The 24631-nt window shown below is 46.9% G+C and overlaps 1 protein-coding gene across 2 annotated transcripts in view; it reads right to left on the reverse strand.

Moving 5' to 3' along the window:
• Positions 1-200: 200 nt before the first annotated feature.
• RCAN1 (regulator of calcineurin 1) overlaps positions 201-24631 on the reverse strand; it is a 121657-nt gene continuing 97226 nt past the window's right edge. The window contains exons 1-4 of one of the 2 annotated variants that reach the window (XM_040228755.1): positions 11260-11567; positions 7862-8035; positions 5115-5274; positions 201-1986 (exon numbers count right to left, since the gene is read on the reverse strand). In XM_040228755.1, the coding sequence (XP_040084689.1) occupies positions 1814-1986; positions 5115-5274; positions 7862-8035; positions 11260-11346 (594 nt within the window). In that variant the 5' untranslated portion in view covers positions 11347-11567 and the 3' untranslated portion in view covers positions 201-1813. Of the gene's footprint in view, positions 1987-5114; positions 5275-7861; positions 8036-11259; positions 11568-24631 lie in introns of those variants that run through there. The other variant, XM_040228744.1, reaches the window with a different exon arrangement.

Raw genomic sequence — 24631 nt, forward strand, 5'->3', positions numbered from 1 at the left:
AACACTCCAGACTTCTGATTTCAGTTTTATCCATTTTCCTCTTTGCTACGTGATGCCCCATTAGTGTGGCTGACAGCCTGTGAACCACGGCAAGGAACTGGGAGTTTTCAAACCCGGACTGATAAAGGAGTGCATCCTTCTGAGGCTGCAGAAGTCAAAGGGCTCACAGGCTGTCCCTTAGAAATAAAACAACGGAAAGCTTTTCCATAAAGAGCATATTGCGTTGATTTATTAGAGAATGCAGTTAAAAAAAATATCTCGAGGTTAGCCTCTCCAGTTTAAAAGCACTGAACTACGAACACTTGAACGACTATGCAAGCGTCTCTTGTTCATTTGTCCCCCACACCCGACCAGGTCCTGTAAACAGGGTTTGGAGACCATTCAGTCAATTTCTTGATAGGAACAGCCAAACAGCCAAACGCCTTTACTTCTTAAAGAAAGTCCTCTTCCCCTTTTCCAAAGCATGCACTGTTACTTGGCATTAGGTATTTCAAAAGGACAAACATTGTTACAGTCTTGTAAGGCCAAAGGGGAGTACCCATCGACCAGGCATACACAGGACACTAGAAAAAAATTACAAACGTTAATCTAGTGTGACAACTCCACCAGGAATTAATGGGAAAGGCACTGTACCCTTCTTATATCCACTATCCACTTCATGTGCTTTGAATTCAAGTCCCATCAAACATCTGAAAGGCATTTTCTACAACATACGATTCACAGGGAGGTTAACACATCTGACCCTAGTCTCCATGGCCATATATGTCTCACCCAAGTGCACAACAGGTGTGAATATATACTATCGGCTTTATTTACAAGTTTATCTTGATGCATTAGTGGGGGTAAAAAAATTAATGATCTCAACTGACTATTCCCCCTGAAAAGGGTTTTGGCTATGATTCATGTTATATAAACCACCACGTCAAAGAAAGAAAGGAAACCTACGTATTGTCTGATCTAAAACATCTAAACTAAAATTTCTCACCCACTAGAAGTTGGCAGTGAAAGTGCTATTTTCTGAATTTTATAAGCGAAACGCTACACAGGAATTCCAGATCGACTTCTTTTGCCAAAGCACAAGTTGTCAGTTGCATCGGACAGGATGCGGAATGGTGTGTGTATTCCAGGTAGAATCCCCTCCACCCCGCCGTGGGTGCCCTTGCAAAGATAGTCACGAATCTGCAAAGGTGACAGACTTCACAGATGCCTTCTTATCTCCCCAGAAGACGTAAAACAGCAGTGGCGCAACTCTACATATAAACGAAGGTTAGTTCTGAGAAATCAGTAACACACATGCACAAACATCAGAACATGAAGGGGGAAATGAAACGGTACAGTTTCCACGTGGCACTGTTGCTGTCACAACCTTTCTGCACCAGGCGCCTCGTGGCTTCGCGGGGCGCCTTTTCCCTCCAGGAAAGAGAGTGCGTCTACCTTGCAGACTGATTAAACACAAAGACTCTCCCCAGGGCCCGTGGATCAATCTGCCCCTGGCCAAGACAGAACCTATCAGAAGAGAACAAGTACAAAACACTATCATTATTGGTTTTCCCGTGATGCTCCCAGATGTCCTTGTGCGATCAGCCCAAACTCAGTGATTGGCTCGGGGCCTGGCCAGGAGCCTCGAACACTGACTGAGGCGCAGCATTAGAACCAGGGGACGAAGCCTCGATTCTCTTCTGAGCAACGTGAACTGGAATTTCTGCCACAGCGGTCACGGCTGCCGCCTCCAAAGCTGTGACCGGCTGCTTCCACAGTAAAAGATGCCTTCTTGCGAGCATGGTTTGGAGCACGTCTTCGTCCGGGCGCCGGTTCAGCTTAAGTGGATGGGCGTGTACTCTGGCCTCCTGGTCTGGATAATTTTGGGCTTCGGTCTCTTCATTCTTTCCATCTCGTCTTCTTCCTCGTTCTCCTGATCGCTCTCACAGACATGGACCACCACGCTGGGGGTGGTGTCGGTGGCTGCATGCAGTTCATACTTTTCCCCTGGGGAAAGAAAATAATTGCAGGGTAACTCAGGCAAGGAGGTAAGGGCCAAAAAAAGCAAGGGCAAAGGGATGTGCATGCAGGAGTCAGCTCAGCTGAGCTTCTGTGGGCATCCACTGGGGACCTAAGGACACAGCGAGACACACTCTGGATTGGTGTTTCTTTGGTGGCTCCTTGGCTCAGCGGTAAAGCATCTGCCTGCAGTGCAGGAGAGCCAGGTTCGATCCCTGGGTCAGGAGGATCCGCTGGAGAAGGAAATGGCAAACCACTCCAGTACTCTTCCCTGGAAAATTCCATGGACTGAGGAGCCTGGTAGGCTACAGTCCATGGGGTCGAAAAGAGTCCGACACGCCTGAGCGACTTCACTTTCACTTTCTTTATACATCTCAACACTGCAAATGACTCTGTTTTCAAACACTCTGAGTCCAGGCATATGAAAGGTATGGAAGGAATGTATATTTAATTACTCTTTGCATGTATGGGCTTCCCTGGTGGCTAAGAGGGTAGAGAATCTCCCTGCAGTGCTGGAAACCCAGGTTCGAACCCTGGGTTGGGAAGATCCTCTAGAGAAGGAATGGCAACCCACTCCAGTATTCTTGCCTGGAGAATTCCATGGATAGAGGAGCCTGGCAGGCTACAGTCTATGGGGTCTCAAAGAGTCGGACACAACCCAGCAACTAACACTTTCAGTTTTTTAGCATGTACACTAGGCTCTCTCTAAACTACCCAGGAGACTTCCCTGGTACGGTGAAAGCGGCACCTGTTCAGGAAAAGTTGTATGAATAAAGGCGTCAGGTAAGGCCCTCTTGGGCACCTCTCCCCACCGAAGGCTTTCACTGACGCTCACAGCCCAGGCTAGAGATGGGAAGCACGGGGAAGCCTCTTTGCCCAAAAGAAACAGATGTGAGTTCTGAATCAGGTGCTCCAAAAGCATTTTTGACCACAGCATCCTTTGTCACACAATTATCAACCCCCTCAAACCAGGAGTGTCCTGCTGTTGTACAGCAGCCTGAAATTTATCAGGCTCAGTCAAGGGGCTTTTACTCATAAACAAAGTGTTGCCTCTTCTCAGGCCCACACGTGAGACTGGAATGTTATTGTAACTGCCTCTGAAAGGGCTTCTCTTGTGGCTCAGCTGGTAAAGAATTCCCCTGCAAGGCAGCAGACCTGAGTTCAATCCCTGGGTCAGGAAGATCCCCTGGAGAAGGGCATGGCTACCCACTCCAGTATTCTGGCCTGAAGAATTCCATGGACTGTATTAGTCCATAGGGTCACAAAGAGTCAGACACGACTGAGCAACTTTCATTTCACTGAATGGGTGAGGGCTTCCCAGATGGCCCAGTGGTAAAGAATCTGCCTGCCAATGCAGGAGACATAGAGAGGGCTTCTATCCCTGGGTCGGGAAGACCCCCTGGAGGAGGAAATGGCAACCTGCTCCATATTCTTGCCTGGAGAATCCCATGGACAGAGGAGGCTGGTGGGTTCCATATAGTCCATGGGGTTGCAAAGAGTTGAACATGACTGAGTACCGAAAGAGTGAATGAGCTTCAGTATCCTCAAGGGGCAGAAAGTTAAGGTAGAGGGTCTGATATATCACTCAAAATCTTGGTCATGATCCTCTTTACAAATCTTTATCCCCTGCCAAGGAGGCATAATCCAGAAAGCAAGGAAACAAGATCACATTTGCAAAATCTTTGCAATCTTGTTGGCTAAAAAGCACAGCTGAAATATGAATTACTATTCAAGCTCATTGTTGAGTAAACTGAAAGCAAATTGATGTCTATTCTCTAAAAGGGCTTCTCAAACAAGACATCTGTTAAAAAAAAAAAAAAAAGGCGGTAGGTTCTAGAGTGTAAAGAATGTTCATTAACAGCACTTCCTGTCCCTGGGACAGTTTGATTCCTTTCTCTAGGTGGACGTCTCCCTTTTCCCCTCTCTAACATTCCAGAAGTTTCCACCCCTGGGCTCTGCTAATGCACCTTAGCCTGGAGCTGCTTGGAGGAACACTGGCACTTCTAACTTGAACTTCATGCTACGGTGAGCAGTGGGTGATGTGATTTTTGCTTTCTACCATAGAGGGAATTTTCTGTCTGAGAGGTGTTAACGGCAATGTCACCTTTTTCATATGAAACTGCTGATGGTCCAGGAAAACAAAACTCTCCACTCAAAGGAACATCAATCAGATTATTGGTCAAGGAGAAAGCTGATGGCCTCAGTGTTTATTGCATTTGCCCCATGGATAGGGCAGAAGTGGGGCTCAAACCTGGTCACCCCAAGACCCCTGCCTGCACCTTCCAGCTCACCCAAACCCTATTGATAGGATGAGAACCACCAACATTTTACCGTTTCCAGAAAACAGGTACTGAGCTCTGCCGATGAGCCAGGCATTGTACGAAGTGCTTTCTACACGATGATCTTGTATATTGCTCACAACTCTACCAGGGAACACACATTTTCTGGATGAGAAGCCTGAGGCCAGAGTACCTTTCTTCCCAAATGCTCACACCTTTGTCCCTTCAGAGGCACAGAATCTCTTCTTTCCCTGGCAAGCTCAGTGGGTGAGCACCCCTGCCTGTGGGCCCATGTGTCTGGGGCTCCTTCTCCTCTTGTGACCTATGGGTCTCTGACTGCTCACACTTTCAAATAGGCAGGCGAGGACCGTGTCGATGGACAAAATTCCCTTGACTAAAAATGAAACTTAACGGAAGTGGGGAAAGGCCCATTTTCTCCTTTCCAAAGTCCAACAGCTCATCCCGGGTTGGAGCAACAGGACCTCTGAGCGGGGGTCTTGGGTCCCCTACCCACCTCCCCCCACCATGGGCTGTGCTCGGTGGGTGAGGGGAGGCAGTCACGTGATGAGATGCAGCGAGATCACAGTGATGGGTCCCCAGGGCCAGCTTGCCCCTCTTCCTAAGGGAAGAGGCCAGAGGCGGGCAGGTGTGCAGGCTCCCCAGCAATGGGTGACCCCGATGCAGAGGCAGAAAGCCAAACAGAGGCAATTCACAGCAGGCGCTGGCATCCATCCGGTGACGGGCTGAGAGTGGTGCTCTGATGGACGCCCTGGGCAAACCTCTCCAAGTGTCCTCACCTCCCCCCACCCCCAGTCCTTACGGGAGGGCACGGCTTACCTGGCCCTAGCTTGGAGATAGCATATAAAAGGTCATAATTTATGACGGGAGTAGCGTCTTCCACTTGTTTCCAGCCGACCGGCGGCGAGGCGGGAGGAGAGATGAGGAACTGTTTGTCTGGATTCGGAGGGGCCAGGTGTGAACTGCCTATGTGTAAAGTCTGGAGGAGAGAGAAAGGAGATGTTTCTCGAAGAGGGAAGGACGGACGGAGCGTGAGGGCGCCTCACGACCGCCTGCGGAAGACAGTGGTCAGGGATGCAACCACGTCCACAGGCTCAGCCCGGGGTGAACCGCCATACGGTTCACAAGCGCGGGGAGAGGGAACTTAGGTCACCGTGCAAACGTGATTAGAGCGCCCTCCCGGGGTAGGGACTCATAGGCACCGTGGACCACGAGAAAGGATGCTTGACCTAGACTCACAGGAAGAGACCCTGCTGCTGGGAAAGACTGAAGGCGGGAGGAGAAGGGAAGGACAGAGATGAGATGGTTGGATGGCATCACCGACTCAATGGACATGAGTTTGAGTAAACTCTGGGAGTGGGTGATGGACAGGGAGGCTGGGCGTGCTTCAGTCCATGGGGTTGAAAGAGTCGGACACACGACTGAGTGACTGTACTGAACTGAGACTGATAGAAAATATACAGAGGTAATTTTAGTACAGATGGTAAAAAAAGCGCTGTGGCCGAGGTCAGAAGGGATCTCAGAACCAACTGCCTGCAGCTCCTCGTGTTACGGAGGCATTACAACCTATCACAGATGCTCCAAAGGCTAAGCGACACCTCCAGGACCGACATCAGTTTTCAGCGGGGTAAAGCAGGGATGGGGACTTGCCACACTCTCAGGCTTCCCTCCCACTTTGGGGCTCTGAATCAGATGCCAAAAGGGAGGGAGGAAAAAGTAAATGCACCTTCTAGGATGCGTGCACGTGTGCTAAGGTGCTTCAGTTGTGTATGACTCTTTGTGACCCCATGAACTATAGCCAGCCTGACTCCCCTGTCCGTGGGGATTCTCCAGGCAAGAATACTGCAGTGGGTTGTCATGTCCACCTCCTGGGGAATCTTCCCGACCCAGGGATCAAATCATATCTCTTCTGTCTCCTGCACGGGCAGGCAGTTTCTTTATCACTAGCACCACCTGGGAAGCCCAGCTTCTAGGATACATATTTTAAGAAAAAAAAAATGATAAGGGACAATAACCGAGATCCTGGTTCTGGGGGCTTAAAAGTTATGCTAGTGAATGGAGGGCTGTTTGGAGTCATCTTACATTCAAATCTGGCCACTTTGTATTTTCTTTGTTCTTTAGTATAATCCTGCCCCTTCTCCACGCCCTCTCCCCCTAAAAATTTCACAATGAACATGTCTTTACTTTAATAAACCAGAAAAGGTCATGGGAGGGTCTAAGCAATCACTTATATGGAACCGCACCTAATGCAGAAGGGCATTTGTTCCCAAGGATCCGAGGTCTAAGGCTTGGATCCACCAGGGGGCAGGGCATCGGGCTCCAATTTACCCAGGCAGGGCTGGCAAGTTTGCCTTCCACGCAGGGTCTGGAAGCCCTCTACAGGGTGTGCCCCGATAACTCAGGGCCTCCACGGGGGTCTCTTTCACCAGGGAGTAGGAGCTGAAGGGCTTTGGCCCTCTTGCCAAGCTTTTAAGATGTCTATAACATCGTCAAGTGGACATTTATGAGCTGCCTGGAAGGTGGGTGGTCTACCATCAAGGAGGGGCAGGGGCAGGAAGGAGGTGATGGGCAGGAGGAAAAGCAAACCTGCCCTGGAGATCCCTACCCAACCTGGGACTGCCCTGGCACCTGGAGCCCCGCTTCCCAGATGGATTTCTTACCATTTTGCTACCTGCCTGATGAACCCATTCCCCCCCAACCCCAGCCTTTCAGACCGGACCTGGCAGCCCCTGTGTTGATGTGCAGGGCGGGTTTGCAGATATAGGCTCTCCAGAAGTGAGCAGGCTACTGAGCCCTGCTCAGAACCTGCATAAAGCCAGAACCTCTCTAGTCTGGGGTTCTAGCAAAGTCACGCCCACCACCCTGTGGTCCTCCACCTTCCAGCGTCAGGAAAAGACTCTTTTTCCCATCATTACTCAACTCAAGAGGTCATCTATAAGGTCAGGGATCAACTGCACCCTGCTATCTTAAAACAGGGGACATTATACATTTCTAGTATGAATTTTGCCCCTCTGAAGACGATTTCTTGGGAGTTTTCAATCAACATATAGGTAATGGGTGTCTAGGAACTTCCCTGGTGGCTCAGTGGTAAAGAACCCACCTGTGATGCAGCAGCCCCAGGTTTGATCCCTGGGTCGGGAGGATCCCCTGGAAAAAGAAATGGCACCCCACTCCAGGATTCTTGCCTGGGAAATCCCATGGACAGAGGAGCCTGGCAGGCTATAGTCCATGGGGTCGCAAAAGAGGTGGACACAACTTAGTGATGGTAACAACAACAATGGATATATATGCTATTTTATGGGAAAGCTGGTGGTTCAGACAGTAAAGCGTCTCCCTGCAATGCGGGAGACCTGGGTTTGATCCCTGGGTCAGGAAGATCTCCTGGAGAAGGAAATGGCAACCCACTCCAGTATTCTTGCCTGGAAAATCCCATGGACGGAGGAACCTGGTAGGCTACAGTCCATGGGGTGGCAAAGAGTCGGACACGACTGAGCGACTTTGCTTTCTTTCACTTTAAGGGTGAGAGGGAGAAGGGGGAAGTGTGGGTATCAGTGAAATCCACTCACCTGAGCAAAATATAATTTCATTTCCTTTCCAAGAAATTCAGTCTTATGTAGCTGGAGTCTGGCATCTGCTGCAGATAAGGGGTTGCTGAAGTTTATTCTGACCCGTTTGAAGCTTTTAAAATACTGAAAGGTGATATCTTTGTCATAAGTCCTAAAGAGGGATTCAAATTTGGCCTGAAAAATAAAAAAATGAAAGGAATTGGAATCTACTTGCACATGACCTTTGACTGGATGGCTTCATTACAATTCTTACGGAGAAACTGAATCACTCATTGTTTCAAGAACTTCCAACTTCAGATCCTGTTGTTCCATGATCCTCCCCAATCCAGTGAACTTCAGTCCCACCACTCTGCTTAGGACAATGCCCTGTCCATCAAATACTACTTAGGGCTTTCAAACACTGGAGCTAGTTTGAAAAAAACATTTTTTTAATTCAATTGGGAAACTATAAAGTTAGTTTTAAAAGGCTTGCATTTCTTTTTTTTTTTTATGCCCTATAGGTGGTAAAGGTACATTTTCCCTATGGTTGGTTGCCCTTTTTTCTGTGTTTTTTTTTTTCTTTTTTTTAATTAGAGGATAATTACTTAACAATATGAGATGTTTTTTTTTTTTGCCATACATCAACATGAATCGGCCGTAAATATGTTTCTTCCTTCTTGAATCCCCTCTGACCTTCCTCACCCCCTACCCCTCTAGGCTGTCACAGAGCACTGACTGTGGGCTCCCTGTGTCTTACATCAAACTCCCACTGGCTATCTAGTTTACATACGGTAATGTGTATGTTTCAATGCTGTTCCCTCAAATCATCACATCCTCTCCTTCCCCCACTGTGTCCACAAGTCTGTTCTTTATGTCTGTGTCTCCTTTGCTGCCCTGCAAATCGGATCATCAGTACTGGTTTTCTAGATTTCATACATATGCATTAATATATGATATTTGTCTTTCTCTTTTTGACTTACTTCACTCTGTATAAAAAGGCCTTGCATTTCTTAACGTCAAGGAAACAGTTAAAAAAAAAAATTCCCAGTGGTATTTTCCCATTCAGTCTGTCATTTTTTAACTCTCTAAAATAGGACTGGTTTTTAAAAATGAATGTACTGTCAAAGAACCTGTTTCTATACACTGGCTTTAATACAGGTATGCATTTAGCTCTAGTGTTTAAGAACTAGTGAACATTGTGAAACAGCATGAGATCTTAGAACTGAAATGCCTGAGTTCAATGATTAAAAGCCTAGATTCAGGAGAATGTTTCATCAGATCCTGGGAAAAGTTCTGCAGGAGCACCGCCCCCCACCCACCACCACCGGGTTGGGTCCTGAATGGGGTGTCGTTTTGGGGAACTGGGAGACCACTGTCATCTTTTCCAACCAGAGGGGAAGGTGTTATGGACAGTCTTGAAACTTGTAGGAAGATTGTGCAGGGGCTGTCAGTTACCAGATTTCTGAATCTTTTTTGCAGACTAAACTCTGGGGATGGTGAGAGGCCAATGGGGGTGGCTGAGAGCGAGGCTGGGGCAGGCAGCGTGTCCTCTACCCAAGTGACTGGTGAGACGAGGAGGCCTGGAAGGACTCTGGAAATCTATAGAGAGCATGCTGTTTCTGCAAAGCGGAGAGAGGATTCCAGCAGAAGAGGAGAACGTCCCTGAGACTTTTTGGTACTAAGAAGTGGAGGAGGGTATGGGCCTCCGGATGGATGGGTGGTTGGTCAGTTTCTGCTCCATCGGGCAGGGCTCCATGGGGCAGGGCCTGCCTTTCCTCCTGGCTGGCGTCTCCACCAGGAGACATAGGAAGAGCTCACAGAGTTTCTCTCTTCCAGTTCCTTGGGTTTTGTTAGTTGATGGAAAAATCTGTGACTTTCCCAGGAGAGGTGACGCGGAGAAACAGAAGGAGAGCGAAGGCGCAGCAGATGCTCAAGCTTCGAGTTCATCTGGCCGCGCGGTGACTCGGTTGGTCTCTGCCCCTCTGTGGAGCACGGGTGAGTCCGGGGCGTGAGGGTGTCTGTGCGGATTTGGAATTTCACACGACCTCATCCGTAGGCATTGTGACCAACTGTTTGGAGTTATGATTCATAACTTAAGAGAGATGAGTTTGATGGATATTTTTAGACGGCAAGTCAGGGCTGCGGACCAGAGTGCAAGAGAACCCACACTACCTTGTTAATTTCGTATTGCTCTCCTACCGTTCTTTTATAAAATAATCTCATTTGTTATTACAGTTGTTGGGTGGCATCTCTACTGAAATGAGTAAACAGTGATTTTACTCACATAAGGCTAATATTAAGTAGATAGACTTTGTAGTACGTTTACACATAGATTGGGCTTCCCAGGTGCCGCTAGTGATGATGAACCCACCTGCTAATGCAGGAGACTTAAGAGACGTGGGTTCGATCCCTGGGTTGGGAGGTTCCCCTGGAGGAGGGCATGGCAACCCACTCCAGTATTGTTGCCTGGAGAATCCCATGGACAGAGGAGCCTGGCGGGCTACATACAGTCCATGGGGTTGCAAAGAGTTGGACAAGACTGAAGTGACTTAACAAGCATGCACGTACACAAAGACCATGCTCTAATATCTAGTTAAAAAACCACGATTCTGGCTTGTAAGCAGACTACATGATTAGGGAGTTAAATTTGATTTAAGAAAAAAAGAAAGAAAACGTCCCAAGTCTCAGTATGGCTTTAGGTATAAGGATATAACGTGATCACTGCCCCCTAAAGAGAACACACAGAATTCATTCCTATACAGTCTTGTTTTAGAGATCAGTTAGATAGCTTCATAGCTGCTGATGGAAATCTTGGCATTTTAATCAAATGAAGAAGTAAAGCATAGTAATTAAAATCACTAGTTATATTAATAACCATTGATGACAGCAGCTTTCCAGGAGGTAGGATGTTTAACTTATGTATCTATTTATTATTTGCTATGGGTGCATTTTCTCCACCTGGAAAAACCTAGAAAGTTGAAGACAGGTCCTTATAATTACTTCAAACATGCAAATATCTCTACAATACTGATTTCCTAAGATAAAATCAAAGTATCCTGAACTCCAGATGTCAAAGTGAAACATTCTGTGCACTGTCAGAAAGTCCTCCCTCCAAAAGTTTACTTACAATCTACACAGAATGAAACAAACACCATGCTGAACCCTGCTTACTAATTGGCCAAGGGACAGAGACATTTTTAAATACTGAGCTTTAAAAAATTCCTTCAGAGCTAATTCCTCAGACAACACCTTTTGATTTTGAAGGCTCAAAGCATTCTGGATGCATTTCAAAAACCCCCAAACCCACAAAAAGAACCACACATCCCCACCAACTATCTCAGCTAATAGTACCAATTAACATCATGCTTTGAAAACTCTCTCTCAAATTAAAAAAAATTACATTATATCAGAAGCCTTACCCTGGTTTCATTTTCGCTGAAGATCTCACTGTTTGCCACACAGGCAATCAGGGAGCTAAAACTGTAGTTAAAATTTCTAAAGTGCATCTTGCTTTCTTACAGTGAGAGCTACAGCGACTCCCGCGGTCAAGCCCCAAGTGGATGGAGTTCCTTTACCAGAAGCTGTTAGGTTCTTTCTCAAGCCCGCGCTTATAAAGCAACGAGGTCCGGCTCCCCCCGCCCCCACCCCGCCCCAACCCCGGGGAAAAAAAAAGCACTGCTTCCAGGGCATCCTGTTTGGACACCAAATTCCTGAGTCAAGCCCTGCTTGACTCGCAGGCGGACAGGGACAGAGTGTAAGTTTCTACTGGAAAGAGGTGACGTCAACACCTTAGTCATTTTCCCTATGCTAATTAACTTCGCTTGGGGAGGATGGAAAAAACAGCCGAGGTTTGCTTTGCAGCTGTTTTATCTCTCCCTCTTGCAGCATAGTTTCCACTGGTAGTAATTCCATTCAGCCACTCAGTCACCAGGCTCCGCCGCTGAATGGGACGACCCTTCTTAGGATGGAAAATGTTACAGACAGAAGCAGGAAGGGCTATAGCAGTAAACAGTAATTAGCCTGCGGGGAACTTTCAAGGCTTGGAGAAATCTGGAAACTGAAGTCTTGGGGAATGGTTTGATCCCTGTAATTTCCTGAACACTTAAATCAAAGTTTCATACACTGGGATATTAGAGAAAACATTTGGAAATCTGTCTTGGTCAATGACCTCTGTTTTTCAAAGAAAAAAAGTAGAATTCGTTTCAAAATGTGCCCTGCCCCCCCCCTTTTTTTTCTGATGAAACTTTATTGGATGAAAGTCCTAATTCCCACTTGTATTTCATAGTGAGAATGTGGGAAGTGATCCTAGGATTTTCGTTGGAAAACTTTGTAATTGGACAACTAGGAATAGGCAGTTCTTTCATCATTTTCTAATGCCTACTGAATTCGGAAAAAAGATATGAAAACATTTTAGAGTAATCTGAACCTCTGAAGCTGAGAAAGAAAACATTAAGAGGCTGTCTGCTTGGAGACTCAGAGACTGAGTGTTTTCGGTTTTGTTTTAAATAGGAAAGGATGATGAAATAGAAAGAATGGATAGTATAATTGAAAAGCTAGTTCAGTTGGCCTTTTTGCAGGTGAGAGGTCTGGTCTAGAAGAAGCATTCTGGAATAGCAGGATACCAGTTCTTTGAAAAGGCTACAACTCCTTTTTTCCCCCAAATTTTCATTTTACTATTTTTCTTTTAATTGAAGTACAGTTGGTTTACACTGTTGTGTAAGTTTCAGGTGTATAGCAAAGTGATTCAGCTATACATGTATGTGTATCTATTCTTCAGATTTTTCTCATATCAGTTATTACAGGATATTGACTGTAGTTCCCTGTGCTATACAGCAGGTCCTTGTTGCTTATCTCTCTTAAATGTTATTGTTGTTTAGTCACTAAGTTGTGTCCAGTTCTTTGCAACCTCATGAACTGTAGCCCACCAGGCTCTTCTGTCCATGGGATTTCCCAGGGAAGAATACTGGAGTGGGGTGCCATTTGTTCCTCCAGGGGAATCTTCCCGACCCAGGGACCAAACCCGAGTCTCCTACATTGACAGGCCAAATCTTCACCGCTGAGCCACCAGGTAAGCCATTAATCCCATTAAAATGCTGCAGCTCTTTGAACTTCCAAGTACTTTGTCAATTTTGGTCCCTATGGCGGTCTGAGTGCTAGGTTCTTCCCACTCTCTCCAATTTCATTATCACCTAAACGCAGTCATGTTATTTATGAAAAACATTCTCTAGTCTAGAGGCACACATGGACACCTCTTAAGCTTCCAAAAGTTAAGTGGAACCTTGCTGTTCATATGTAAAAATTAACTTCAAAGATTCATTAAAGTCAGCCAATAATGAAAAGAATATATGCAGCGGGAAAGAGCAAACTGGAGTATTTTTCCCTCCATAAAAGGAAATGCAAAGTCTTCCTGGATGAGTGAGGGTTGCTTAATCTCCATGTGTGGTTCCCTGCTGCCAGTTGTAGGGTTATGTAAGAGACAAGTTATGGTGTTTGCTTTGCCAAATTACCTGTAACTCCCAACCCAGGAGATCTAAATGCAAAAGATCTAGAAAAGTTTTGAATGCTGTAAAATAGTGTACGTGTGTGTGTGTATGTGTGTCTGCTCAGTTGTGTCTAACTCTTTGCCACCCCATGGACTGTAGCCCACCAGGCTCCTCTGTCCATGGGATTTTCCAGGCAAGAAGACTGGAGTGGGTTGCCATCTCTTCCTCCAGATCTTCCTAACCCAGGGGTCAAACCTGTGACTCTTGTGTCTCCTGCATTAGCAGGCAGGTTCTTTATGGGATGCATCAAACACCAAGAGGACAGGGCCACGCTGGCTGGCGCTTGGTTCCAGGGGCTGTGCACTTCGACTGGCTGCATTTTCAGCGCAGAGGCCGCAGGGGGCCCTGGGGGCACATGCAGGCTTTGGTGGCAGCGTTGGTATGGGAGGCGCTGGGGGAGGGAGGCAGCGAGGAAAGGGACAAGGAGGTAGAAGACACAGAGGTGCACTCTACCCCGCAGCGTGTCTGTCCCTCCTCTCCTCTCTCTCCTGGAGTCTGCCTCAGGGAACAAGAGCTAAGAGGGGAATCAGAGGAGGCAGAAGAGGTTCATTTCTCCATCTCCTCCTCACTCGCCTCCCCCTCCTATTAAAAGTCATGACATGAAGCTCCAGCTCAATTGTGTGGGCAAACCTGGAACGCTTCTGTTCATCTGGGACAACAGCACTGAACTCACTCAAATTTGTAATTGTAGTTTCACGGGTGTCTGACTCTTTGCAATCTTTTGAACTGTAGCCCCGCCAGGCTCCTTTGTCGATGGGATTTTTCAGGCAAGAATACTGGAGCGGGTTGCCGTGTCTTCCTCCAAGGGACCTTCTCCACCCTGGGACTGAACCCACATCTCCAGTGTCTCCGGCATTGCAGGGAAAAATTCCTTACCCTCTGAGCTTTGGGGGTGAGGAGTGGGGGAAGTCCATGGTTTCATTATATGGATGGAAAAAAAAAAGTTCTTGTGAGGTATTTGAAGATGGTTCAACTGTCTTTGCTCAAAGAAATCAGTGCTAAGTGATAGATTTTTCATTAGGCCGTCCCTAAAGCCTCCCAACACATGCCATTCTGTACCTGCCTTTGAATTGATGGTGAGCTCCATCTGAATTTCAGACAGTAAAGAAAGAATCTGCCTGCAATTCAGGAGACCCAGGTTTGATCCCAGGGTAGGGAAGATCTCCTGGAGAAAGGAATGGCTACCCGCTCCAGGATTCTTGCCTGGAGAATCCCATGGACAGAGGAGCCTGGCAGGATGCATATAGTCCATGAGGTCGCAAAGAGTTGGACATGACTGAACGACTAACACTTTCACTTCCTTCTGAATCATATTTAGGGAACCTGAGTGCTTCCATTCTTAGATCAGGGAAAGGGGCTCAAAGTGGTGCTGACTGTAGGGAGGCTAGACTGGATGCTGGCAAAAATCACTGGGTCACAAAGTGTCCCTGAGCCCTGGCCCAGGAGAGGAGCCACCTAGGGTCCAATAGCACAAGTGTCCCACGGTATGAGAGGTACAGAGCATGGACCCTTTGTGGTGTTCCAAAGCCCCAGCTGGCACTTCATTTGCTCACCTGAAAGTTCTCGTTAGGAATGTCCATCTTGGACTGTATGTCTGTTACACACAAACTTGCATTTCTAAACATCCTATGGTATTTGTATGAGCTCCCTGTTGGTTCAGATGATAAAGAATCTGCCTGCAACACAGGAGACCTGGGTTTGATCCTTGGGTCAGGAAGATCCCCTGGAGAAGGGAATGGCAACGCACTCCAGTATTCTTGCCTGGATAGTTCCATGGACAGAGGCTATAGTCCATGGGGTTGCAAAGCGTGGGACATGAGCGACTAATACACATGGTACTTGTATATTTCTTGTGGTTGGAAACTCAACTACCTTCTTAATTCTTGTCTTCAAGTTGGATGTAAGTGATCTGAAGAAAACAGTGCCCACTGAAACGTCTCATTAAAGCTCTCGAAAAGCACGCTAAAAATTGCACTTAAAATAGTAAAACTGCAACCAGAAGCTAGAGATGCACAGTGAGATGCTTTTGTCCATTGAATGCTTCAGATGGTTTGCATTCCTTCCACTCATACCGTTCAAAGTTTGAAATGAAGCTCTTCAACCTGCATTTCTGGCTCCAAGCAGTCAGAACATATTTTCATTAAGAAGTTTCTATTTTCAGTGAGGAAAAAGTGAGGTTTGTGTGGAAATTCGTCATTCCCATTACAGCACGCCTAAAGCTGAGTGAAAATGACCTCATCACACCTGTTACACACCCCAAGGGGTTCACAACCACGCCAAGAATGTGCCACCTGCGAAGCCTTCCATGGGATGAGCAGAGAGAGAAACTGAGTTCTGACTGTGTTTCGCAAAGCAGAGCAGAGCAGAGGATGAAGACATTTGCCAAAGATCTCCTGGGAGGGAGAATGACACACTCAACTGAGATCAAAGATATCAGAGTGTTTATCTTGAATGGCAAGGAAACTCACATTTTAGTGGCGCCTTCAGCTTCTGAGATAATGGACTAGCTTCACTGTTGTTTAATATTCACAGTCCTTCCGACTGTGATGTGAAGCATGGTTCCCCCAACCTAAGTTATTGCACAAAAGAAAAAAACAGCGGCCGCTGACTCATCTTGATCACTCCCCAGTTTAAGAGGTGTTCTTCACCGAAGGGACGTTCTTGTGCGCACCTTGTCAACCAGGTTCACGTCAGACTCCGAGTGGCTGTGACCACTGAACCACGTGACATAGGCAGAGAGCCCAGGACGGTGCCCGAAACACTGTCAGTGGTTGATGCGTTGAGCTTCCAGTTCCTGTCTCATCCATAACGATCCTGAGGTTCGGAGGGGCTCACTGTGCTGGGAGGTCAGGACTCGCCCCGATCCTCTGACCGCGGAGTCCCTGCTCGTGCCATGGAACCACAGCTGCACTGCAGCCTTGTCCCTTGCTATCTCCCCATCTACGTTCTCTAAGTCTCTCTGGCATCTTGCATGGCTTCCTCTTCTGGGTGGCCTGCTGGTCAGTGGAGATATCTCTAAGGTTTCCTGAACCACCCCCCCATTTGGCCCTCCTGCACCCCGCTTCAGGCAGCCCTCTGCAACCACAGTAACTTTCTAACTGGCCTCGCTGTGGCCAATTTCTTACTGCTCCCAGATAGCGTGTAACTCCCAGAACAAAAAACTTCCGGAAGCCGAACTTGTTCACATTCCTCTCCTACTAAGACTATAGAGATTTCAGTGACTTCCTGTTGCTCTGTAGGTTAAAGATAAGATTTTCACTTGGTATTCATCCGTTCATCCATCCACCTACTCAATTTTTTTATCCAAGCACAGTTCCAGGTACTGGGGTTTCAAAGGTGAAGACAGACAAAACTTTCTGCCCTCATGAAGCTAATATTCTAGATGAAAAAAAAGAGAAAGAAATGAGATAAAGGGGTAAAATACATAGTGTGTTTCAATAGTGGTAAGTGGTAAGAGGAATAATTAAAGTTGAGAAAGGGAGAAAGAAAGTGAGAAAAAGTGTGAAAGAAGTGGGGAGGAGTGAAGCAAGGAAGAAAGAGAAACAGACTCCCCAGGAAAGGCCTTCCTGAGATGACAGGTGGGTACACTGAGACTTGAAGGAAGTAGTGGAGTGAAGTGGTGGGATGCTTGGAACAGCATTCCAGGCTGTGGGAACAGAAGGCACCAAGTCCCCTGGCGCATTCCGGACCCAGCAGGAGCCTCTGGGTGCGCCGCAGAGGAGGAATGTCGACAAAGTGGTTGGCAGTGAGACCACGTGAGACTTTTAGCCACTGGAAGGTCTCTGGCTTGTATGCTGATGTCAGAAGGATTTGAGCAGAGGAGGGGCATGAAGGGATTTCCATGCTGCAAAACTACTCCAGTGTCTGGGTTCAGAAAATGTAGGCTGGGGGGCAAAGGTGCCCCTAAAGCATGAGGTCTTCTCTGATTGCGGAGCTCATATCTCCTCTAGGCAGTCCTCAGCTTTGCCTGCTTTCCTTGGGTCCCTCAGTGAGCTCCTTCCTCGTCTCTTCTCTGCCTACCAACTCCTATTTATCCTTCAAAGCCCGTCATTGAACACCCCTTCTCTAGGAGGCGCCCCTCCAGGCCTCATGTTCTCTCCCACTTTTAACCCTGGTGATGTGCCTGCCCCACAACAGGCACCCCGTGCAGTCTGCCTGATACCCTAGTTATATTCTTACCTGGCAGCCCTACAGGACTTCACCAGGGATGGTCCATCGGAGACAAGCAAAGAGCCAGCATCCACCCACCATCAAGAAGCCATGGCCAACTGTGTTCCTAACTGGAGGGTGTCCCATGGTTTAAACAAAGACCATGCCATTCCTTTTCACTGCAGGAGGTGGTAAAGGCACACATCTGCTCAGCAGGTGCTGATCACATTCCGGGATGCACTTCCTCCCTCCTTGCAGCTTAGTGGCTCGTGGGTGTCCAGGCTAGGGGCTGAACCACCAGCTCACCACCAGCTCTAGACTGAGGGCCCCCCACAGACACTCCCAGAGGCATGTGACTCTCCTTAGGGGTCTACAGTCAGGGTCTCACCAACCCTTTGTCATCTGGGCAGAACGTGAACAATGTAATAGATGTTCACTTGTCTTTTTTAAAATGCCAGTTTTTAGGGTGTGTTTTGTTAAGGTGTTCAGTGTCGAGTAGAATTTGTCTAGAATTTACAAATTGAATGCTTTTACTTGCAGTTGCACTCAAAAATTTTTATCAAAAAAAATCTTTTATCTATGAGGTTCACGATCAAAAATGTTTGGAGACCTATTGTCTCCACAGTAGTGTGGTTAAATTCCCAACCTGCTTTTTTCGTGATGATCACGTGTGAAAAAGAGAACAAAAACTATTCTTCTTTCCATCTTTGTTATTTCTGAGGGGTAATGGGGGGGATGGGCAGGGGAGGGGGGCGGAGCCGGATGTGGCTCAGAAATTTACTGCTCATGGCATTGCTTTGTGACTGGGAAGATCTGCTCAGCCACAGCGAGGAGCCTTTGCATGAAAGAAAATGTAAGACAGAGCTGATACTGATAGCCTTTTTTGTGATGGACTTGGAAGGTTCTAACCAGAACCCCTTAGGCAAGAGAACTTACTCTGTGGCTCACTGGGTAAGGAATCTGCCTGCAATGCGGGAGACATGGGACCACGGGCTTGATCTGAGTCAAGAAGATCCCCTGGAGAAGGAAATGGCACCCCGCTCCAGTGGTCTTGCTGGGGAAATCCCATGGACAGAGGAGCCCCGAGGGCTACAGTCCATGGGGTCACAAAGAGTGGGACACGACTGAGTGACTGAGGGCACACACACACACAGCCAGAAATCCTTAGGCCAGAGGGTGTGCTCGCCTCCCCCTACAGAGGATGATGCCTATGAATTCTAAATCTGGGCCAAGAAAACCCTCTTTAATGAAAATCATCTTCATGTTTCATAACGATTAATCATCTAAATCTGTATGACAACACGGAAGAAACAATAACACATTATTGACTGGAGATGTGTTCACATCACAGGTGTTACTTTCTGCCAGAATCCCCCAGTCAGTAATGTGTTAAAACTAAATTTCAGCCTTGGTCATTTTTGATACTTTGGGAAAAAACTGGAAAAGCCTGAAATATCATTTGATGCTTTTCATAGATTAGTATGATAGTGTACAAATAAATCGTATTTCTGTGATATCATAGAACTTCCTATTCTTTTTAGCCAAAAGTGATGGCTGCAGTGGTGAAAATGCTCAGTTCAGTTCAGTCGCTCAGTCGTGTTTGACTCTTTGTGACCCCATGAATCACAGCACGCCAGGCCTCCCTGTCCATCACCAACTCCCGGAATTCACTCAAACTCACGTCCATCAAGTCGGTGATGCCATCCAGCCATCTCATCCTCTGTCGTCCCCTTCTCCTCCTGCCCCCAATCCCTCCCAGCATCAGAGTCTTTTCCAATGAGTCAGCTCTTCGCATGAGGTGGCCAAAGTACTGGAGTTTCAGCTTTAGCATCATTCCTTCCAAAGAACACCCAGGGCTGATCTCCTTTAGAATGGACTGGTTGGATCTCCTTGCAGTCCAGGGGGCTCTCAAGAGTCTTCTCCAGCACCACAGTTCAAAAGCATCAATTCTTCGGCACTCAGCTTTCTTCACAGTCCAACTCTCACATCCATACATGACCACAGGAAAAACCATAGCCTTGACCAGATGGACCTTTGTTGGCAAAGTAATGTCTCTACTTTTGAATATGCTATCTAGGTTGGTCATAACTTTTCTTCCAAGGAGTAAGCGTCTTTTAATTTCATGGCTTCAATCACCACCTGCAGTGATTTTGGAGCCCCCCAAAATAAAGTCTGACACTGTTTCCCCATCTATTTGCCGTGAAGTGATGGGGCCAGATGCCATGATGTTCGTTTTCTGAATGTTGAGCTTTAAGCCAACTATTTCACTCTCCTCTTTCACTTTCATCAAGAGGCTTTTTAGTTCCTCTTCACTTTCTGCCATAAGGGTGGTGTCATCTGCATCAGTTTAGTTCAGTTCAGTCGCTCCGTCGTGTCCGACTCTCTGCGACCCCATGAATCGCAGCATATCTGAGGTTATTGATATTTCTCCCGGCAATCTGGATTCCAGCTTGTGTTTCTTCCAGCCCAGTGTTTTTCATGATGTACTCTGCATATAAGTTAAATAAGCAGGGTGACAATGTACAGCCTTGATGTACTCCTTTTCCTATTTGGAACCAGTCTGTTTGTTCCATGTCCAGTTCTAACTGTTGCTTCCTGACCTGCATATAGGTTTCTCAAGAGGCAGAAAATGCTAGAGGTGTGTTTTAGCCGAACAGCAATCATGCTCTGTTAAAGTTTATGTGGAAATAAAGAAAAGCATGCAGTCACCCCTTCCCCCCCTGCCAAAAAAAAGAAAGAAAAGACATAAAGTAAAATAAAATAACTGATGGGGAAAAGTAGAGAGGAGAAGCATGTTCAAACCAATACCTTAAAAGACAGGTCACAGTTCATCCAAGATTTCATTTTGCTTGTTAAATTCCATGTGCACTTGAAATCCCATTAACTTTTTTCCTTATTACCTCAATCTTTCCTTAGCATTAAGACGTGAAGGTTAACCACCCCTCTGTCACTTCTTGGAAATTCACTGCTTGCAATTCTTGAGATGGAGAAATAGCCATAGGCAAATCTAAACTACACTTGATGACTTGGATTAAGGGAGGTAACATTTATTTGGAGATGACTGGGGCACAAGCCACACTAACTAATCATTCCTTATTTGCTCTCTTTAGTCTGTTCCTTTCCAGACACACCTTGCTTTAATGATTGATTTTCACTTCTGCTCTGAGGCTGTTCTCAAGCCAGGGCACAAGCCCGTGGTGACAGCAACCTGGACAGAACAGTTGTGAGGGTGGGCTGGTGGCAGGCTGCTCTTGTGCCCCTCAGTCACCATGCGTGTACGCTCCGTTGCTGAGTCGTGTCCGGCTCTTTTGCGACCCTCTGGAATGCAGACTGCCAGCCTCCTCTGTCCAGGGGTTTTCCCAGCAAGAATACTGGAGTGGGTGGCTATTTCCTCCTCCAGGGGATGGATCTCCCTGACCCAGGGATCGAACCTGCCTCTCCTGCACTGGCTGGTGGATTCTCTACCACTGAGCCATCTGGGAAGCCTTCATCAGTCCGCAGGACCTGTTTTTTTAAATTTTTTCCATTCCAGCCCCAAACAGCTTTTCCAACCCTAGACTACTTCATTCCCACCCAGTAAATCCCTTTATTTTCAAACGATGAGTGTGACGCTGTCGTGTGAATGCTGGTGGAAAAGCCGTTTGTCTCATTCTATGTTCCACACTCATCTTGGAAGAACTGACACAGTTCAAACTCTGGCTGGTAAGTATGCTGCCTCAAGGCCGGCCCGGATCTGGTTCTGGTTCTGGTAAGTTCTCCCAGGGAAACTGGCACAGCGCTGCAGGCCCACAGACACCCCATCAGTACCGGGTCAGTGACTGGCTGAATCAGAGTCAAAGGTCAAGAGAGACGAAGGGGGAAGGAATGAGGTCAGACCAAAATCTGTCCATCTTTAACAGCAGAGAGAAAACTCAGTTTTCAATAACTTGGCTTCCCAGAGCTTGTATCTACACCTGGTTTTAAATTTCAGGTTCTCAGCTCAGAAATCGTGTTTTGCCGAGTGCGGGAGAAGAGAAAAGCATTATGTGTTCTTACCTACTCTTTCCATTACCACCCACAGGCCCCATTTCCACGACTTTGTTGGGAAGTTACCCAGGGGACCACAGAGCATGCTGTCTTTTCACACTTCACATTTTCATCATCGAGGATTATTTTAAAATCTGATGAAAAGTCGCCTGCAGCAGCCTATCCTCTCACCTCCGTGTGGGTATCACAGTGATTCAAAACAGACTTCACAACAATAAACACAGGACAAACAAGACATCACATCTTGGTGACTGACAGTCACCATGGAAAAACAAGGACAGTCATGCCAACCTTGTTCATTAGGAAGACTGGGGTGTTTCTGTCAAGTGACTTGAAATTTGCACACCCCTCTTTACACCAGAGTGTCTGAAAAGTAAGAGCTGCTTTTTCTCCTTCAGGTTAGTTTGCTGGTTGTGAACTGGCAGCACCCTTCTCCCAAATAAAACTATTAGTTGCCAATATTAAAAAATTGGGAGTTTTCACAGAGAAATAGAATTTCTTTTTTTTGGGGGGGAGGAATTAAAAAAAAAGAAAGATGAATACATGTGTATGTATGTCTGACTCCCTTCACTGTTCACCTGAAATGATCACAACATTGTCAATTGGCTATACCCCAGTACAAAATGTTTTTGGTATTAAAAAAATAAAAAATAAAATTTTTGTTTTTTAACAAAGGAAGATGTGGCAGTTCAGAGCCCAGGCGCTCATGTGGCAGTGGCCGAACCCGTGGCTAAGCCCCTGCTCTTCAAATACCAACCGCTCCATGCTCCAGACCCCAGAGTCATGAGTTTTTGGCCTCTGGCTTAATTTAGTAAGTCATCAAAATAGATTAGTCACCTGCTTTGAGCCAGACACTGAGAGGTAGAGACACACACAAAGCAGCTTACCCATCCACATCCCCAGGCTCAAAATGTTCTATGTCAAATAATTACTCCAAATAATACACAGAGAGAGCACGTCCCTTCCTCCTTACACAGCAATTCTTTATTTTTTTTCTGACACATCGCATTTCTACGGGAGACTCCCTGGGCATTTGCAGTATGTTCTCTTCACTCCTGAAATTATACTCTTATGCAAGTGAATGGTGGGGACGCTAGTATGGAGATGACCTAGATTCTGCACAAACATTTACAAACCACAGTTGGTTTCTTTAGCAATTGTTAGGGAAGACAGGATTGGGACATACCAGGGAGGTGCATGGCACGGCTGAGAATCAGCACTGACGGATTTCTACAGAACTGGCTTATTGATGAATGGAGACGGAAGGTTTTGGTTACCACTGATATTCGGCAACATGGGTTAGAAAGATGATCTAAAGGTCGATTGAGGTCCGGGTATTCTCAGGGTGAGGCTTTTAAAGATACTTTTCAAAAGATCATTTTGAGAAGACAGTGTTTTAAAGTGGTCTTGTAAGACTCTTGGATACAGTTTGATCCATCTTCTTATGTGAAAAGTACTCTCAGGAAGAGGGAGCCTGACTTCATCCTTGAGTGTGAGCTGCCCCAGAGGCTGTGGTGTTGCTAGCACTCCCCTTGCGGGGGTGAAATTCCATGGCACACTCAGCAATCTGTGGCCAGGGTTGGCTGAGCCCCTACTTCTGCTCCTGTAACCAAACCCCCACAACCAACCAAAAACCCAACAGTCACTGGCTGCTCCTGGACTCTGAGACACAGGTTATTGTGCAAGAGGTTTGTTAGGGAGTATGATAGCTCAGCTGGTAAAGAATCTGGAGACCCTGGTTCGATTCCTGGGTTGGGAGGATCCCCTGGAGAAGGGATAGGCTACCTACTCCAGTATTCTTGGGCTTCCCTGGTGGCTCGGTAGCTGAGAATCCGCCTGCAATGCAGGAGACTCCGGTTCAATCCCTGGGTTGGGAAGATCCCCTGGAGAAGGGAAAAGCTACCCACTCCAGTGTTCTGGCCTGGAGAATTCCATGGACTGTATAGTCCACAGGGTCGCAAAGAGTCGGACATGACTGAGTGACTTTCACACTTCACATAAGTTAATCACCTGAACTTCTCATAAATATGACTGACTTAAACTGGACACCATGAAAATACTACTGAGTCCACTCCAAATAATTAGCTCATCTCCGCAGGTAAAGAACTTCTAAAGGAATATGGTAGTGAACTGTACGTGCTAAGTCGCTTCAGTCATGTCCAATGCTTTGCAGCTCTACAGACTGTAGCCTGCCAGGCTCTCCTGTCTATGGGATTTTTCAGGCAAGAATATTGGAGTGGGCTGCCCTGCTCTCCTCTAGGGCACCTTCAGGACCTGGGGATTGAACCCTCATCTCTTATGTCTGCTGCATTAGCAGGCAGGTTCTTTACCCCTAGCGCTACTTGGGAAGCACCAAGTGAACTGTAGTAAACCCAACAGTTTAAACTTTGAGTATAAACCAGGTCAACCAAAACCCTGAATCCCTCCCGGGAGTTTGTCCTAAGGAAATCCTCAGGGCTGTGAGAAAAGATTTTGATGCAAATACATTCTCTGCACTGTTCCTTATGCAAACAACACACTAGAACAAACTAACAGAAACCAGCTATTAAACATGCTGTATCAGTACACTACCGGAGAAGGCAATGACACCCCACTCCAGTACTCTTGCCTGGAAAATCCCGTGGATGGAGGAGCCTGGTGGGCTGCAGTCCATGGGGTCACTAAGAGTCGGACTCGACTGAGCGACTTCCCTTTCCCTTTTCACTTTCATGCATTGCAGAAGGAAATGGCAACCCACTCCAGTGTTCTTGCCTGGGGAATCCCAGGGATGGGGGAGCCTGGTGGGCTGCCGTCTACGGGGTCGCACAGAGTTGGACACGACTGAAGCGACTTAGCAGCAGCAGCAGCAGCAGTAGTACACTACAGAGCCACTCATACCTCACAGGAAGGAGGTGAAAACTACTTAACGACATAAAAAAGATGTTCACAACTTGCTATTTAGAGGGAAAACCCCCCAGTTTTCAAAGCAGTGTTTACAACTGTGACTTCATCTTGATGAAAAGAAAGATTGCAGTGCTTTCTTTTATTCACTTCTTCGGACTTATTAGAATCTCTACAATGCACATTTATTAGT

The sequence above is a fragment of the Oryx dammah genome, unplaced genomic scaffold (assembly GCF_014754425.2).
Source record: "Oryx dammah isolate SB20612 unplaced genomic scaffold, SCBI_Odam_1.1 HiC_scaffold_2, whole genome shotgun sequence".
In the NCBI taxonomy this organism is placed as follows: domain Eukaryota; kingdom Metazoa; phylum Chordata; class Mammalia; order Artiodactyla; family Bovidae; genus Oryx; species Oryx dammah.